Below are 19,587 nucleotides of genomic sequence, written 5' to 3'. Positions count from 1 at the left end.
TAGCACCATCATATCACATCTCACAGCAAGCACTGCATCCTCATATCACACCTGCCAGCAAGCTCTCATCACACAGCAAGCTCTGCACTCTTCTATCACATCCCCCAGTAAGCTCTCATCACACAGCAAGCTCTGCACTCTTCTATCACATCCCCCAGTAAGTTCTGCAATCCCTACATTACATCAAGCTCTCATCACACAGCAAGCTCTGCACTCTTATATCACATCCCCCAGTAAGCTCTCATCACACAGCAAGCTCTGCACTCTTCTATCACATCCCCCAGTAAGTTCTGCACTCCCTACATTACATCAAGCTCTCATCACACAGCAAGCTCTGCACTCTTATATCACATCCCCCAGTAAGCTCTGCAGTGCATCCATCACATCCCCCAGCAAGCTCTGCACTCCCCACATCACCCAGCAAGCTCTGCTGTACTTCCACATCACCCAGCAAGCTCTGCACACTCCACATCACCCAGCAAGCTCTGCATACCACACGTCTCCCAGCAGCTGAGCTTTGGATGCAGTGAATCTCAGACATGGGAATAGGATAGACTCAGAATCCCTCTGCTGTGTGTGAGACCTCTGGACGGCAGGATCTCTGTGTATGGTGAGTGTGCACCTGCTATCTCCTATTATATACACTATATATGGTGAGTGTGCACCTACTGTCTCCTATTATATACATTATATATGGTGAGTGTACTCTGCTGTCTCCTATTATATACACTGTATATGGTGAGTGTGCACCTGCTGTCTCCTATTATATACATTATATATGGTGAGTGTACTCTGCTGTCTCCTATTATATACACTGTATATGGTGAGTGTGCTCCTGCTGCTCCCTATTATATACACTGTATATGGTGAGTGTGCACCTGCTGCTGCCTATTATATACACTGTATATGGTGAGTGTGCGCTCCTGCTGCCGCCTATTATATACACTGTATATGGTGAGTGTGCACCTGCTGCTGCCTATTATATACACTGTATATGGTGAGTGTGTGCCTGCTGTCTCCTATTATATAAACTGTATATGGTGAGTATGCTGCTGCTGCCGCCTATTATATACACTGTATATGGCGAGTGTGCGCCTGCTGTCTCCTAATATATACACTGTATATGGTGAGTGTGCGCCTGCTGTCTCCTATTATACACACTGTATATGGTGAGTGTGTGCGCCTGCTGTCTCCTATTATATACACTGTATATGGCGAGTGTGCGCCTGCTGTCTCCTATTATATACACTGTATATGGTGAGTGTGCTCCTGCTGCCGGCTATTATATAAACTGTATATGGTGAGTGTGCGCCTGCTGTCTCCTATTATATACACTGTATATGGTGAGTGTGCGCCTGCTGTCTCCTATTATATACACTGTATATGGTGAGTGTGCGCCTGCTGCCTCCTGTTATATACACTGTATATGGTGAGTATGTGCTCCTGCTGCCGCCTATTATATATATTGTATATGGTGAGTGTGCACCTGCTGCCTCCTATTATATACACTGTATATGGTGAGTATGTGCTCCTGTTGCCGCCTATTATGTATATTGTATATGGTGAGTGTGCACCTGCTGCCGCCTATTATATACATTGTATATGGTGAGTGTGTGCTCCTGCTGCCTCCTATTATATACACTGTATATGGTGAGTATGTGCTCCTGTTGCCGCCTATTATGTATATTGTATATGGTGAGTGTGCACCTGCTGCCGCCTATTATATACACTGTATATGGTGAGTGTGCACCTGCTGCTGCCTATTATATACATTGTATATGATGAGTGTGCACCTGCTGCCACCTATTATATACACTGTATATGGTGAGTGTGCACCTGCTGCTGCCTATTATATACATTGTATATGATGAGTGTGCACCTGCTGCCACCTATTATATACACTGTATATGGTGAGTGTGTGCACCTGCTGCTGCCTATTATATACACTGTATATGGTGAGTGTGGACCTGCTGTCTCCTATTATATACACTGTATATGGTGACTGTGCTCCTGCTTCTTCCTATTATATACACTATATATGGTGAGTGTGCTCCTTCTGCTGCCTCCTATTATATACATTGTATACGGTGAGTGTGTACACCTACTGCTGCCTATTATATACACTGTATATGGTGAGTGTGCACCTGCTGCCTCCTATTATATACACTGTATATGGTGAGTGTGCACCTGCTGCCTCCTATTATATACACTGTATATGGTGATTATGTGCTCCTGTTGCCGCCTATTATATATATTGTATATGGTGAGTGTGCACCTGCTGCCGCCTATTATATACACTGTATATGGTGATTATGTGCTCTTGTTGCCGCCTATTATATACATTGTATATGGTGAGTGTGCACCTGCTGCCGCCTATTATATACACTGTATATGGTGATTATGTACTCCTGCTGCCTCCTATTATATACACTGTATATGGTGAGTGTACTCCTGCTGCCGCCTATTATATACACTGTATATGGTGATTATGTGCTCCTGTTGCCGCCTATTATATACATTGTATATGGTGAGTGTGCACCTGCTGCCGCCTATTATATACATTGTATATGGTGAGTGTGTGCTCCTGCTGCCACCTATTATATACACTGTATATGGTGAGTGTGCACCTGCTGCTGCCTATTATATACACTGTATATGGTGAGTGTGCACCTGCTGCTGCCTATTATATACACTGTATATGGTGATTATGTGCTCCTGCTGCCGCCTATTATATACATTGTATATGGTGAGTGTGCACCTGCTGCTGCCTATTATATACACTGTATATGGTGAGTGTGCACCTGCTGTCTCCTATTATATACATTGTATATGGTGAGTGTGTGCACCTACTGCTGCCTATTATATACACTGTATATGGTGAGTGTGCACCTGCTGCTGCCTATTATATACACTGTATATGGTGATTATGTGCTCCTGCTGCCGCCTATTATATACACTGTATATGGTGATTATGTGCTCCTGCTGTCTATTATATACACTGTATATGGTGAGTGTGCACCTGCTGCTCCCTATTATATACACTGTATATGGTGAGTGTGCACCTGCTGCTCCCTATTATATACACTGTATATGGTGAGTGTGCTCCTGCTGCTCCCTATTATATACACTGTATATGGTGAGTGTGCACCTGCTGCTGCCTATTATATACACTGTATATGGTGAGTGTGCACCTGCTGCTGCCTATTATATACACTGTATATGGTGAGTGTGCGCTCCTGCTGCCGCCTATTATATACACTGTATATGGTGAGTGTGCTCCTGCTGCTCCCTATTATATACACTGTATATGGTGAGTGTGCACCTGCTGCTGCCTATTATATACACTGTATATGGTGAGTGTGCGCTCCTGCTGCCGCCCATTATATACACTGTATATGGTGAGTGTGCTCCTGCTTCTTCCTATTATATACACTATATATGGTGAGTGTGCTCCTTCTGCTGCCTCCTATTATATACATTGTATATGGTGAGTGTGCACCTGCTGCCTCCTATTATATACACTGTATATGGTGAATGTGCACCTGCTGTCTCCTATTATATACACTGTATATGGTGATTATGTGCTCCTGTTGCCGCCTATTATATATATTGTATATGGTGAGTGTGCACCTGCTGCCGCCTATTATATACACTGTATATGGTGATTATGTGCTCCTGTTGCCGCCTATTATATACATTGAATATGGTGAGTGTGCACCTGCTGCCGCCTATTATATACATTGTATATGGTGAGTGTGTGCTCCTGCTGCCACCTATTATATACACTGTATATGGTGATTATGTGCTCCTGCTGCCGCCTATAATATACATTGTATATGGTGAGTGTGCGCCTGCTGCTGCCTATTATATACACTGTATATGGTGAGTGTGCACCTGCTGCTGCCTATTATATACACTGTATATGGTGATTATGTGCTCCTGCTGCCGCCTATTATATACATTGTATATGGTGAGTGTGCACCTGCTGCCGCCTATTATATACATTGTATATGGTGAGTGTGTGCTCCTGCTGCCACCTATTATATACACTGTATATGGTGATTATGTGCTCCTGCTGCCGCCTATAATATACACTGTATATGGTGAGTGTGCACCTGCTGCTGCCTATTATATACACTGTATATGGTGAGTGTGCACCTGCTGCTGCCTATTATATACACTGTATATGGTGATTATGTGCTCCTGCTGCCGCCTATTATATACATTGTATATGGTGAGTGTGCACCTGCTGCTGCCTATTATATACACTGTATATGGTGAGTGTGCACCTGCTGTCTCCTATTATATACATTGTATATGGTGAGTGTGTGCACCTACTGCTGCCTATTATATACACTGTATATGGTGAGTGTGCACCTGCTGCTGCCTATTATATACACTGTATATGGTGATTATGTGCTCCTGCTGCCGCCTATTATATACACTGTATATGGTGATTATGTGCTCCTGCTGTCTATTATATACACTGTATATGGTGAGTGTGCACCTGCTGCTCCCTATTATATACACTGTATATGGTGAGTGTGCACCTGCTGCTCCCTATTATATACACTGTATATGGTGAGTGTGCTCCTGCTGCTCCCTATTATATACACTGTATATGGTGAGTGTGCACCTGCTGCTGCCTATTATATACACTGTATATGGTGAGTGTGCACCTGCTGCTGTCTATTATATACACTGTATATGGTGAGTGTGCGCTCCTGCTGCCGCCTATTATATACACTGTATATGGTGAGTGTGCTCCTGCTGCTCCCTATTATATACACTGTATATGGTGAGTGTGCACCTGCTGCTGCCTATTATATACACTGTATATGGTGAGTGTGCGCTCCTGCTGCCGCCCATTATATACACTGTATATGGTGAGTGTGCTCCTGCTTCTTCCTATTATATACACTATATATGGTGAGTGTGCTCCTTCTGCTGCCTCCTATTATATACATTGTATATGGTGAGTGTGCACCTGCTGCCTCCTATTATATACACTGTATATGGTGAGTGTGCACCTGCTGTCTCCTATTATATACACTGTATATGGTGATTATGTGCTCCTGTTGCCGCCTATTATATATATTGTATATGGTGAGTGTGCACCTGCTGCCGCCTATTATATACACTGTATATGGTGATTATGTGCTCCTGTTGCCGCCTATTATATACATTGAATATGGTGAGTGTGCACCTGCTGCCGCCTATTATATACATTGTATATGGTGAGTGTGTGCTCCTGCTGCCACCTATTATATACACTGTATATGGTGATTATGTGCTCCTGCTGCCGCCTATAATATACATTGTATATGGTGAGTGTGCGCCTGCTGCTGCCTATTATATACACTGTATATGGTGAGTGTGCACCTGCTGCTGCCTATTATATACACTGTATATGGTGATTATGTGCTCCTGCTGCCGCCTATTATATACATTGTATATGGTGAGTGTGCACCTGCTGCTGCCTATTATATACACTGTATATGGTGAGTGTGCACCTGCTGTCTCCTATTATATACATTGTATATGGTGAGTGTGTGCACCTACTGCTGCCTATTATATACACTGTATATGGTGAGTGTGCACCTGCTGCTGCCTATTATATACACTGTATATGGTGATTATGTGCTCCTGCTGCCGCCTATTATATACACTGTATATGGTGATTATGTGCTCCTGCTGTCTATTATATACACTGTATATGGTGAGTGTGCACCTGCTGCTCCCTATTATATACACTGTATATGGTGAGTGTGCACCTGCTGCTCCCTATTATATACACTGTATATGGTGAGTGTGCTCCTGCTGCTCCCTATTATATACACTGTATATGGTGAGTGTGCACCTGCTGCTGCCTATTATATACACTGTATATGGTGAGTGTGCACCTGCTGCTGTCTATTATATACACTGTATATGGTGAGTGTGCGCTCCTGCTGCCGCCTATTATATACACTGTATATGGTGAGTGTGCTCCTGCTGCTCCCTATTATATACACTGTATATGGTGAGTGTGCACCTGCTGCTGCCTATTATATACACTGTATATGGTGAGTGTGCGCTCCTGCTGCCGCCCATTATATACACTGTATATGGTGAGTGTGCTCCTGCTTCTTCCTATTATATACACTATATATGGTGAGTGTGCTCCTTCTGCTGCCTCCTATTATATACATTGTATATGGTGAGTGTGCACCTGCTGCCTCCTATTATATACACTGTATATGGTGAGTGTGCACCTGCTGTCTCCTATTATATACACTGTATATGGTGATTATGTGCTCCTGTTGCCGCCTATTATATATATTGTATATGGTGAGTGTGCACCTGCTGCCGCCTATTATATACACTGTATATGGTGATTATGTGCTCCTGTTGCCGCCTATTATATACATTGAATATGGTGAGTGTGCACCTGCTGCCGCCTATTATATACATTGTATATGGTGAGTGTGTGCTCCTGCTGCCACCTATTATATACACTGTATATGGTGATTATGTGCTCCTGCTGCCGCCTATAATATACATTGTATATGGTGAGTGTGCGCCTGCTGCTGCCTATTATATACACTGTATATGGTGAGTGTGCACCTGCTGCTGCCTATTATATACACTGTATATGGTGATTATGTGCTCCTGCTGCCGCCTATAATATACATTGTATATGGTGAGTGTGCGCCTGCTGCTGCCTATTATATACACTGTATATGGTGAGTGTGCACCTGCTGCTGCCTATTATATACATTGTATATGGTGAGTGTGTGCACCTACTGCTGCCTATTATATACACTGTATATGGTGAGTGTGCACCTGCTGCTGCCTATTATATACACTGTATATGGTGAATATGTGCTCCTGCTGCCGCCTATTATATACATTGTATATGGTGAGTGTGCACCTGCTGTCTCCTATTATATACATTGTATATGGTGAGTGTGTGCACCTACTGCTGCCTATTATATACACTGTATATGGTGAGTGTGTGCGCCTGCTGTCTCCTATTATATACATTGTATATGGTGAGTGTGTGCACCTACTGCTGCCTATTATATACACTGTATATGGTGAGTGTGCACCTGCTGCCGCCTATTATATACATTGTATATGGTGAGTGTGCTCCTGCTGCCGCCTATTATATACACTGTATATGGTGATTATGTGCTCCTGCTGTCTATTATATACATTATATATGATGAGTGTGCACCTGCTGCCACCTATTATATACACTGTATATGGTGAGTGTGCTCCTGCTTCTTCCTATTATATACACTATATATGGTGAGTGTGCTGCTTCTGCTGCCGCCTATTATATACATTGTATATGGTGAGTGTGCACCTGCTGCCGCCTATTATATACATTGTATATGGTGAGTATGCACCTGCTGCTGCCTATTATATACATTGTATATGGTGAGTGTGTGCACCTACTGCTGCCTATTATATACACTGTATATGGTGAGTGTGCACCTGCTGCTGCCTATTATATACACTGTATATGGTGATTATGTGCTCCTGCTGCCGCCTATTATATACATTGTATATGGTGAGTGTGCACCTGCTGCTGCCTATTATATACATTGGATATGGTGAGTGTGTGCTCCTGCTGCCACCTATTATATACACTGTATATGGTGAGTGTGCACCTGCTGCTGCCTATTATATACACTGTATATGGTGAGTGTGCACCTGCTGCTGCCTATTATATACACTGTATATGGTGAGTGTGCACCTGCTGCTGCCTATTATATACATTGTATATGGTGAGTGTGTGCACCTACAGCTGCCTATTATATACACTGTATATGGTGAGTGTGCACCTGCTGCTGCCTATTATATACACTGTATATGGTGATTATGTGCTCCTGCTGTCTATTATATACACTGTATATGGTGAGTGTGCACCTGCTGCTCCCTATTATATACATTGTATATGGTGAGTGTGCACCTGCTGCTCCCTATTATATACACTGTATATGGTGAGTGTGCTCCTGCTGCTCCCTATTATATACACTGTATATGGTGAGTGTGCACCTGCTGCTGCCTATTATATACACTGTATATGGTGAGTGTGCGCTCCTGCTGCCGCCTATTATATACACTGTATATGGTGAGTGTGCACCTGCTGCTGCCTATTATATACACTGTATATGGTGAGTGTGTGCTCCTGCTGCCTCCTATTATATACACTGTATATGGTGAGTGTGTTCCTTCAGCTGCCTATTATATACATTGTATATGATGAGTGTGCACCTGCTGCCACCTATTATATACACTGTATATGGTGAGTGTGCTCCTGCTTCTTCCTATTATATACACTATATATGGTGAGTGTGCTCCTGCTGCTGCCTCCTATTATATACATTGTATATGGTGAGTGTGCACCTGCTGCCTCCTATTATATACACTGTATATGGTGAGTGTGCACCTGCTGTCTCCTATTATATACACTGTATATGGTGATTATGTGCTCCTGTTGCCGCCTATTATATATATTGTATATGGGAAGTGTGCACCTGCTGCCGACTATTATATACACTGTATATGGTGATTATGTGCTCCTGTTGCCGCCTATTATATACATTCTATATGGTGAGTGTGCACCTGCTGCCGCCTATTATATACATTGTATATGGTGAGTGTGTGCCTGCTGCTGCCTATTATATACATTGTATATGGTGAGTGTGTGCACCTACTGCTGCCTATTATATACACTGTATATGGTGAGTGTGCACCTGCTGCTGCCTATTATATACACTGTATATGGTGAATATGTGCTCCTGCTGCCGCCTATTATATACATTGTATATGGTGAGTGTGCACCTGCTGCTGCCTATTATATACATTGTATATGGTGAGTGTGTGCACCTACTGCTGCCTATTATATACACTGTATTTGGTGAGTGTGCACCTGCTGCTGCCTATTATATACACTGTATATGGTGAGTGTGCACCTGCTGCCGCCTATTATATACATTGTATATGGTGAGTGTGCACCTGCTGTCTCCTATTATATACATTGTATATGATGAGTGTGTGCACCTACTGCTGCCTATTATATACACTGTATATGGTGAGTGTGCACCTGCTGCCGCCTATTATATACATTGTATATGGTGAGTGTGCACCTGCTGTCTCCTATTATATACATTGTATATGGTGAGTGTGTGCACCTACTGCTGCCTATTATATACACTGTATATGGTGAGTGTGCTCCTGCTGCCGCCTATTATATACACTGTATATGGTGATTATGTGCTCCTGCTGTCTATTATATACACTGTATATGGTGAGTGTGCTCCTGCTGCCGCCTATTATATACACTGTATATGGTGAGTGTGTGCTCCTGCTGCTGCCTATTATATACACTGTATATGATGAGTGTGCGCTCCTGCTGTCTCCTATTATATACACTGTATATGGTGAGTGTGCACCTGCTGCTGCCTATTATATACACTGTATATGGTGAGTGTGCGCTCCTGCTGCCGCCTATTGTATACATTGTATATGGTGAGTGTGCTCCTGCTGCCGCTTATTATATACACTGTATATGGTGAGTGTGCACCTGCTGCTGCCTGTTATATACACTGTATATGGTGAGTGTGCACCTGCTGCTGCCTATTATATACACTGTATATGGTGAGTGTGCTCCTGCTGCCGCCTATTATATACACTGTATATGGTGAGTGTGCACCTGCTGCTGCCTATTATATACACTGTATATGGTGAGTGTGCACCTGCTGCTGCCTATTATATACACTGTATATGGTGAGTGTGCGCTCCTGCTGCCGCCTATTATATATACATTGTATATGGTGAGTGTGCACCTGCTGCTGCCTATTATATACACTATATATGGTGAGTTTGCACCTGCTGCCTCCTATTATATACACTGTATATGGTGATTATGTGCTCCTGCTGCCGCTTATTATATACACTGTATATGGTGAGTGTGTGCTCCTGCTGCCGCTTATTATATACACTGTATATGGTGAGTGTGCACCTGCTGCCTCCTATTATATACACTGTATATGGTGAGTGTGCGCTCCTGCTGCTGCCTATTATATACACTGTATATGGTGAGTGTGTGCTCCTGCTGCCGCTTATTATATACACTGTATATGGTGAGTGTGTGCTCCTGCTGCCGCTTATTATATACACTGTATATGGTGAGTGTGTGCCTGCTGTTGCCGCCTATTATATACACTGTATATGGTGAGTGTGTGCTCCTGCTGCTGCCTATTATATACACTGTATATGGTGAGTGTGCAACTGCTGCTGCCTATTATATACACTGTATATGGTGATTATGTACTCCTGTTGCCGCCTATTATATACATTATATATGGTGAGTGTGCACCTGCTGCCTCCTATTATATACATTGTATATGGTGAGTGTGCACCTGCTGCTGCCTATTATATACATTGTATATGGTGAGTGTGCACCTGCTTCTCCCTATTATATACACTGTATATGGTGAGTGTGCTCCTGCTGCCGCCTATTATATACACTGTATATGGTGAGTGTGCTCCTGCTGCTCCCTATTATATACACTGTGTATGGTGAGTGTGCTCCTGCTGCCGCCTATTATATACACTGTATATGGTGAGTGTGCTCCTGCTGCTGCCTATTATATACACTGTATATGGTGAGTGTGCGCTCCTGCTGCCGCCTATTATATACATTGTATATGGTGAGTGTGCTCCTGCTGCCGCCTATTATATACATTGTATATGGTGAGTGTGCTCCTGCTGTCTCCTATTATATACACTGTATATGGTGAGTGTGAACCTGCTGCCGCCTATTATATACTTTGTATATGGTGAGTGTGCGCTCCTGCTGCCGCCTATTATATACATTGTATATGGTGAGTGTGCGCTCCTGCTGCTGCCTATTATTTACACTGTATATGGTGAGTGTGTGCCTGTTGCCTCCTATTATATACACTGTATATGGTGAGTGTGCTCCTGCTGCCTCCTATTATATACACTGTATATGGTGATTATGTGCTCCTGCTGCCGCCTATTATATACACTGTATATGGTGATTATGTGCTCCTGCTGCCGCCTATTATATACACTGTATATGGTGAGTGTGTGCTCCTGCTGCCTCCTATTATATACACTGTATAAGGTGAGTGTGCACCTGCTGCTGCCTATTATATACACTGTATATGGTGAGTGTGCACCTGCTGCTGCCTATTATATACACTGTATATGGTGAGTGTGCTCCTGCTGCCGCCTATTATATACACTGTATATGGTGAGTGTGCTCCTGCTGCCTCCTATTATATACACTGTATATGGTTAGTGTGCACCTGCTGCTGCCTATTATATACACTGTATATGGTGAGTGTGCGCCTGCTGTCTCCTATTATATACACTGTATATGGTGAGTGCGCTCCTGCTGCCGCCTATTATATACATTGTATATGGTGAGTGTGCACCTGCTGCTGCCTATTATTTACACTGTATATGGTGAGTGTGTGCCTGCTGCCTCCTATTATATACACTGTATATGGTGAGTGTGCTCCTGCTGGCTCCTATTATATACACTGTATATGGTGAGTGTGCACCTGCTGCTGCCTATTATATACACTGTGTATGGTGAGTGTGCACCTGCTGCTGCCTATTATATACACTGTATATGGTGAGTGTGCACCTGCTGCCGCCTATTATATACATTGTATATGGTGAGTGTGCACCTGCTGCTGCCTATTATATACACTGTATATGGTGAGTGTGCACCTGCTGCTGCCTATTATATACACTGTATATGGTGAGTGTACACCTGCTGCCGCCTATTATATACATTGTATATGGTGAGTGTGCTCCTGCTGCCTCCTATTATATACACTGTATATGGTGAGTGTGCACCTGCTGCCGCCTATTATATACATTGTATATGGTGAGTGTGCGCTCCTGCTGCCGCCTATTATTTACACTGTATATGGTGAGTGTGTGCCTGCTGCCTCCTATTATATACACTGTATATAGTGAGTGTGCTCCTGCTGCCTCCTATTATATACACTGTATATGGTGAGTGTGCACCTGCTGCTGCCTATTATATAGACTGTATATGGTGAGTGTGCTCCTGCTGCCTCCTATTATATACACTGTATATGGTGATTATGTACTCCTGCTGCCGCTTATTATATACACTGTATATGGTGAGTGTGCTCCTGCTGCTGCCTATTATATACACTGTATATGGTGAGTGTGCTCCTGCTGCTGCCTATTATATACACTGTATATGGTGAGTGTGCTCCTGCTGCCGCCTATTATATACACTTTATATGGTGATTATGTACTCCTGCTGCCACCTATTATATACACTGTATATGGTGAGTGTGCACCTGCTGCTGCCTATTATATACACTGTATATGGTGAGTGTGCTCCTGCCGCCGCCTATTATATACACTGTATATGGTGAGTGTGCTCCTGCCGCCGCCTATTATATACACTGTATATGGTGAGTGTGCTCCTGCTGCTGCCTATTATATACACTGTATATGGTGATTATGTACTCCTGCTGCCTCCTATTATATACACTGTATATTTTGGTCCGAGTTTAGTATAGCGTTTTACTTCGCTTCGACTTTTCATCACCCCAGTAGTCTTCATTCTATCACCCTGCACCTGTTACAGCACATGCAGTTCCTCTTTCCTGTCTGGGGTGTCGCTTTCTGCTCTGGTTCTTCTAGCACACTCTGGTCTGTATCTGAGCAGTTTGTTGCATCAGCGTAGCATGGTAGAAGCACCAGAGCAGAGAGTGACATCCCAGGCAGGAAAGTGGAACTGCACGGGGTGTGACAGGCGCTTGGTGCTAGAATGAAGACTACCCCAGTGATATAGCTCCGCTGAACCTCAGTGCCTCTCTCTGTCCAGCGATGTGGTCGCTCTTTCCTATTCACACTAAAGGGAGCGATTCTTCCTGATGTAATCAGGTAACAGGAGACCCCGCTCTGGACAGTTGCAGCTTCCTGAGTTGCACACAGTATGTCAACTCGGGGACTGGTCTGCCCACAGGAGGCCTATAGTGATGTTCTGAAGTCAAGCCCCCATCCCGGTTTGTGTTCTCCTACAGTTGGGAGGTATAAATGTGTGAACGTAAGTACTGACATATTAGTAGCTATGTCTTATTTAACGCTCTTTACGAAGTCCATAGGACTGTTTCTATATTACTGGCTACATTCATTACAGTCTCATATGATACATATGGGTGCGTACACACGGGACAATTAAAATGCTCGTTATCGTTTATATCGTGCATTTTTTGGACCCTTCCAACCCACCAACGAAAGCAATGCGTGGGCATGTATGGATGATAACGATATCGCCCATCGCTCGTGCATGCAGGCCAACCTGGGCGATATCGACCAGGTTACTATAGGGACCCACGAGCAACGATTGGCCGTCGTTGGTGGTGTGCTGGATGATCGATATCGATCATCCAGCACACCCAGGAGATCGTTCAGCAATATCGTTATCGCTGACGGTCGTCCCGTGTGTATGCACCATAACTCTAAATTAAACCCAAAGTGGGCAAATTTGCACCTGGACAGACCACGCTGAGATTCAAATGCAAGTTTATGTTGCATGTAGGGAACACACAGTCTGCTCAGTGTAGCAGGAGGTACTGGGCAGCTGTAACGCTGCGATTTAGCTATTAGCGAAGATGAGACCCTCCTATAAAAGTCATGGTTTTGCTAAGTTGGTACGTCGCTCCTCTTTGGGTTTTATTTTAAGGTTTGAATTTAATTAGGGGTGAATTGCCGGCGATGCTCGCAGTGTGCTATTGTGCCACCCTAAATTCGCCCCATGATCAGGTGCTTTAGTGCAGCCCGGAATTATAATACACGATACAGGGTCTACAGTTAGTATAGCTAATTGTATGGACCCCTAATTGTGTAGGGTGCAGATATGTTAGAAAGTGTGTATGTATGTGACTATATATACAGTATATACTGTGTATGTATATATAATATATATATATATTTATAATATGAGAGAGATATCTATAAATTGTTATTCGATATAGGTATGCTGCGTAATAAATGATGGAGGGGTATATGGAGAGTGCAGGTGATGCATTATGGTGTTTGCACATGTGGTACGTCTCACTATAAACCCGTTTATCTGTACTAATGAAGAGAATCCATCATACATTGCGTGTAAGTGACCGCGCAGATGTAACTGTGTTCCCTTACTGATAATGATGTAACCATGGGACTATAACGCTATCTGTATAATAATTCCAGCATGGTGTGCGGAGGAGCGTATGACTCTTGAATTTGCAAACCAAGCACAATTGATTCCATTAATTGTAGCTAAGAGCCCACTTATTAACAGCCAGTGACCTAATTAGCGAATGCTCAGGCTGCCGCAGAGAGCAGGAATGAGTATTGTGAGGATGAGCTCAGCCCCGCAAGCCACGGGGGCATCAGGAAAATACATGTGATACCAAGGACCAATAAGCAGGGGGTCAGGGGCACGATCTGGGCTCACACAAACTTTTGTGTTCATGGGTTTTCAAGAAGACAAACTGTAACTCTTTCCTTTATGTGTCCTAAAGTCCTGCACACGGTCATATACAAAGTCTCTTGTCGAAAATGTGTTCGGAATCCACAGTGTTTCTCCTCCCTTCATGTCATATTTATCATTTTAGTGCCCAGATAGAGATCTGCTGCTGTCAACCACCCCTAAATTGGGAATCTATGTACACTTATCACCTGGGCTGTAATCTGAGTGCCAATACTCTATGGAGTGCTGGCCTTCCCTTCTTCCCACCTCTCCATCCATTGACTGTAATCTGAGTCCCAGGACTGTATGGAGTGCTGGCCTTCCCTTCTTCCCAGGTACTGTAATCTTCATCCAGGGACTGTAATCTGAGTCCCAGGACTGTATGGAGTGCTGGCCTTCCCTTCTTCCCACCTCTCCATCCAGGGACTGTAATATGAATCCCATTACTGTATGGAGTGCTGGCCCTTCCTCCTTTTCCTCCACTCCATCCAGGGACTGTAATCTGAGCCAAGGACTGTATGCAGTGCTGGCCTTCCCTTCTTCCCACCTCTCCATCCAGGGACTGTAATCTGAGTCCCAGGACTGTATGGAGTGCTGGCCTTCCCTTCTTCCCACCTCTCCATCCAGGGACTGTAATATGAATCCCATTACTATATGGAGTGCTGGCCCTTCCTCCTTTCCCTACACTCCATCCAGAGACTGTAATCTGGGTCCCAGGACTGTATGGAGTGCTGGTCCACGCTGCTTTTCCTACACTCCATCCAGGGACTGTAATCTGAGTCCCAGGACTGTCTGGGGTGCTCGTCCATGATCCTTTCCCTCCACTCCATCCATGGACTATAGTCTGAGTCACAGAACTGTATAGGGTGCTGGTCCTCCCTCCTTTCCCTCCACCCAATCTAGGGACTGTAATCTGGGTCCCAGGACTGTATAAAGTGCTGGTCCACACTGCTTTCCCTCCACTCCATCTAGGGACTGTAATCTGTTCCCAGGACTGTATAGAGTGCTAGTCCTCCCTTCTTCCTGCCTCTCCATCCAGGGACTGTAATCTGAGTCCCAGGACTGTATGGAGTGCTGGCCTTCCCTTCTTCCCACCTCTCCATTAAGGGACTGTAATCTGAGTCCCAGGACTAAATGGAGTGCTGGCCTTCCCTTCTTCCCGCCTCTCCATCCAGGGACTGTAATCTGAGTCCCAGGACTAAATGGAGTGCTGGCCTTCCCTTCTTCCCACCTCTCCATCCAGGGACTGTAATCTGAGTCCCAGGACTAAATGGAGTGCTGGCTTTCCCTTCTTCCCACCTCTCCATCAAGGGACTGTAATCTGAGTCCCAGGACTAAATGGAGTGCTGGCCTTCCCTTCTTCCCACCTCTCCATCCAGGGACTGTAATCTGAGTCCCAGGACTGTATGGAGTGCTGGCCTTCCCTTCTTCCCACCTCTCCATCCAGGGACTGTAATATGAATCCCATTACTGTATGGAGTGCTGGCCCTTCCTCCTTTTCCTCCACTCCATCCAGGGACTGTAATCTGAGCCAAGGACTGTATGGAGTGCTGGCCTTCCCTTCTTCCCACCTCTCCATCCAGGGACTGTAATCTGAGTCCCAGGACTGTATGGAGTGCTGGCCTTCCCTTCTTCCCACCTCTCCATCCAGGGACTGTAATATGAATCCCATTACTGTATGGTGTGCTGGCCCTTCCTCCTTTCCCTACACTCCATCCAGAGACTGTAATATGAGTCCCAGGACTGTATGGGGTGCTGGTCCATGATCCTTTCCCTCCACTCCATCCATGGACTATAGTCTGAGTCACAGAACTGTATAGGGTGCTTGATCCTCCCTCCTTTCCCTCCACCCAGTGTAGGGACTGCAATCTGGGTCCCAGGACTGTATGAGGTGCTGATCCACGCTGCTTTTCCTACACTCCATCCAGGGACTGTAATCTGAGTCCCAGGACTGTACGGGGTGCTCGTCCATGATCCTTTCCCTCCACTCCATCCATGGACTATAGTCTGAGTCACAGAACTGTATAGGGTGCTGGTCCTCCCTCCTTTCCCTCCACCCAATCTAGGGACTGTAATCTGGGTCCCAGGACTGTATAAAGTGCTGGTCCACACTGCTTTCCCTCCACTCCATCTAGGGACTGTAATCTGTTCCCAGGACTGTATGGAGTGCTAGTCCTCCCTCCATTCCCTCTACTCCATCTAAGGACTGTAATTTGAGTCCCTAGACTGTATGGAGTACTAGTCCTCCCTCCTCTCCCTCCACCCCATCAAGGGTCTGTAATCTGAATCCCAGGACTGTCTAGGGTGCTGGTCCTCCCTCCTCTCCCTGCACCCCATCCAGGGACTGTAATCTGAGTCCCAGGACAGTATAGGGTACTGATACTCCATCCTTTCCCACAATTCCACCCAGGGATTTGTAACAGGGATTAGAAAAAGAGTTGACAATTTCCTAGGTACTGTAATCTCAGGGCAGAGACCCCGGGGCATTTTAATCATAAAATATAATTCTGGCAAAAATGCAAATGCTGACTCTGTGTTGGTCTGTGTCTATGTACATATAGAGACTCCTGGCAAAGGTGATTCCGATGTCCGCTATGTGACTTGTGATTGCAGCTCCTGATATAACACATGCTGACACCCGGGGGGGGGGGGGAACTTACATAACATGTGCTGGTTCTGCATTGTGTCAGTGCGTACAGCTGCGTCACCTCCAGGACTCGGAGCCTGATGCTGGCACTATGTGACGGGAGGGGAATGTTATTAGGTGAGAGCCTGAATTCTGCTAATGCAGAGCATTACACTGACTGTACTGACATGAGATTATGTCTGCATTATATGTGTAAAATGGAGACTGACTCCCCAGCCTGCTTTAGCCCCATGTACAAGGAGATTACATTATCAACAGATGGACGGATCTAAAACACTGTGGAAATGATGGAATCGTACTTGTGTGAATGTCCTGGAATCGGACGAAGTTGGTGAACAGTTAGCCAAGTTAACAGAGTCACTCTCCACCTTGGTTGTATCGGACAGAATCCCTGGTAATGTGACCGGAACACAGCGTATGGGGCTAGAACCAAGCGTTCCATGTAGGGGCAAATTGACGGTCCTGAAGCAGGGAGCGCTGGCAGATTAGGTTGTTCTCAGTTAAGGGATATGAGGCATCTAGATGCAGCGAGTATATGAGTGTTTGAGTGTACCTAGGACCTTCTGGAATTGGATGGGGAGCAGAGCGCAGGGTATATTGGTGATGAGAGGGAATTTTATGGCAAAACAATCGTAGCTTATGGCAGCTCAAGCAGATGTGAGACAGGGTGCCCGCCAGCAGCGGGCAGAAGAAGATGGGTATATGGAATGCAGGCGATATGGAACAAGATTCCAGCTGGAACAAAAGTCTGTTCGATACATGTGCTAATTCATCTTTTGGCCATCTCCTCTCTGATTCATGACCAAATTTCTGATTCGGGTGTCCCCCCTCCCCCAGAAGGTCGGTGCATGCACAGGATTTATACTGTGAGATCTCTTACAGTTCCCCAAAGTCGCAGCCTGATTGACCGGCTGTGGGTGTTTGAGAGTGAGTGAGACCGGTCTTTGTTCCGGAAAACGGGGACGAAACTCCCCCACTTTCTGTGAGTGCGGGGGCCAGGGTGTGTGTCTTCCAACGCAGACATCCTGGCCTCGGCTACGGAGCTGCGAGAGGCAATCTGAGTAACTTCTGGGTTACTCAGATTGCAGATGGTCTCGCCGAAGATCCGTTGATGCATCTCAGGACGCAGCACTCAGATCTGTGATGGTGTCAGGAGGTGGCTATTTACACCAGACGGCTTCTGCTGCACTTGCATATTAGTGATACGGTATCACGCAAGCGCTTCCCTGCGGCCATGCAATACCGTACAACTTTGAATCCGGTCCATAGAGGATCTGAGAATAATCGCCTCCTAAATGTCCCTTTCCCCGGTTATCCTTTACATATCTTGTCCTGCAAAATAAAATGCCCTTTTTGCATGCGTGTACAGTCAATGATACATGACCGTGCCCAGGCCTAGATTAGGTAGGAATGCCCTAATCCGGCAAAAAGATGCATCATTCTTGGTCCGAGTAGATGCCGCCATCTTGGAGGGCAGAACTGCATGCTGACTGTTAGAACATTGGAAATTGAGGAGGACGTGGTGCGGATCTTTGCTGCAACCTCGGACTCAGAGGATCTGAGTATAAATGCTAATGCAGCAGGTGGCATCTTGTGTAAAATGACGCCCCACTGCTGGTTTCCTCAGATCCGCTGACTGCATCAAAAGGCGCAGCACCATCGCTGCTGGGGCCAGTGATACTGTGCCCGAGGATGCAACCACTGGCTTTGGCAAAGCGGGCAGTGCACCCACACCCCGCCCCCCCCGTCACTTAACCGATGTCTGTAGCCGCACTGCGCCCAACATTGCAGAACCAGATCTGCACATGCACATCTGAAACCTGTGTGAAAATCGAATTACCGTCCACTTCTGAATCCGCCCCATTGTTGTACTAATGTGTGTATCATCTGGGTGGAAGGGGGGGGAGTTTTACACATGTTTTATATGATCCTGAGAGACGGTCTGCAGCGGAGGATTGTGACCAGCGTGCACTGTAATATACGAGCTGATCTAGATTAGGGAATGAGCCTGTAGACCCAGGTGAGAGTCCTAATGTGTGACCTAGAACAAGTCCTAGTCACCCGTTACATCGGTTAAATGGCTGTTGTCAGAAATCGGGAGCGATGCTGCTGTAGGATGGGAGAGAGGAAGGTTATTCCTATTTCTTCTCATCCCTTCGGGCCGCGGAGGGTTAATCTGCGGAGGTACAGAGTGGCAGATGTTGTTTACCCACATTTAGAGGAGTGCCATGCGGTGAGTGTGTTTTTTTTATTCTCTGTGCCCAGGGAGGGTGCCAGCTGTACCCAGTGTGTGTGTACGTATAAGGCAGGAATGCAGATCAGATGGCAGAGCCCACACTCAGCCAAGATTTCATCTACACTGGCAAAGCGCCGCAGAATCTCAGGTGTGCGCCATGCAACACAG

At 45.4% G+C, this 19,587-nt stretch overlaps 1 protein-coding gene across 2 annotated transcripts in view; it reads left to right on the top strand.

Moving 5' to 3' along the window:
* The first annotated feature begins 324 nt into the window (after positions 1-324).
* The window catches only part of RAP1GAP (RAP1 GTPase activating protein), a 269,542-nt gene continuing 250,279 nt past the window's right edge, over positions 325-19,587 (top strand). The window contains exon 1 of one of the 2 annotated variants that reach the window (XM_088459482.1): positions 325-610. In XM_088459482.1, the coding sequence (XP_088315608.1) occupies positions 608-610 (3 nt within the window). In that variant the 5' untranslated portion in view covers positions 325-607. The remainder of the gene's footprint in view (positions 611-19,587) is intronic. The other variant, XM_088459487.1, reaches the window with a different exon arrangement.

Source organism: Taudactylus pleione, unplaced genomic scaffold (genome assembly GCF_031769625.1).
Source record: "Taudactylus pleione unplaced genomic scaffold, aTauple2 ptg000912l, whole genome shotgun sequence".
In the NCBI taxonomy this organism is placed as follows: Eukaryota; Metazoa; Chordata; class Amphibia; order Anura; family Myobatrachidae; genus Taudactylus; species Taudactylus pleione.
The sequence above is the reverse complement of the archived record's forward strand: the minus strand, read 5'-3'. Positions and strand labels throughout refer to the sequence as shown.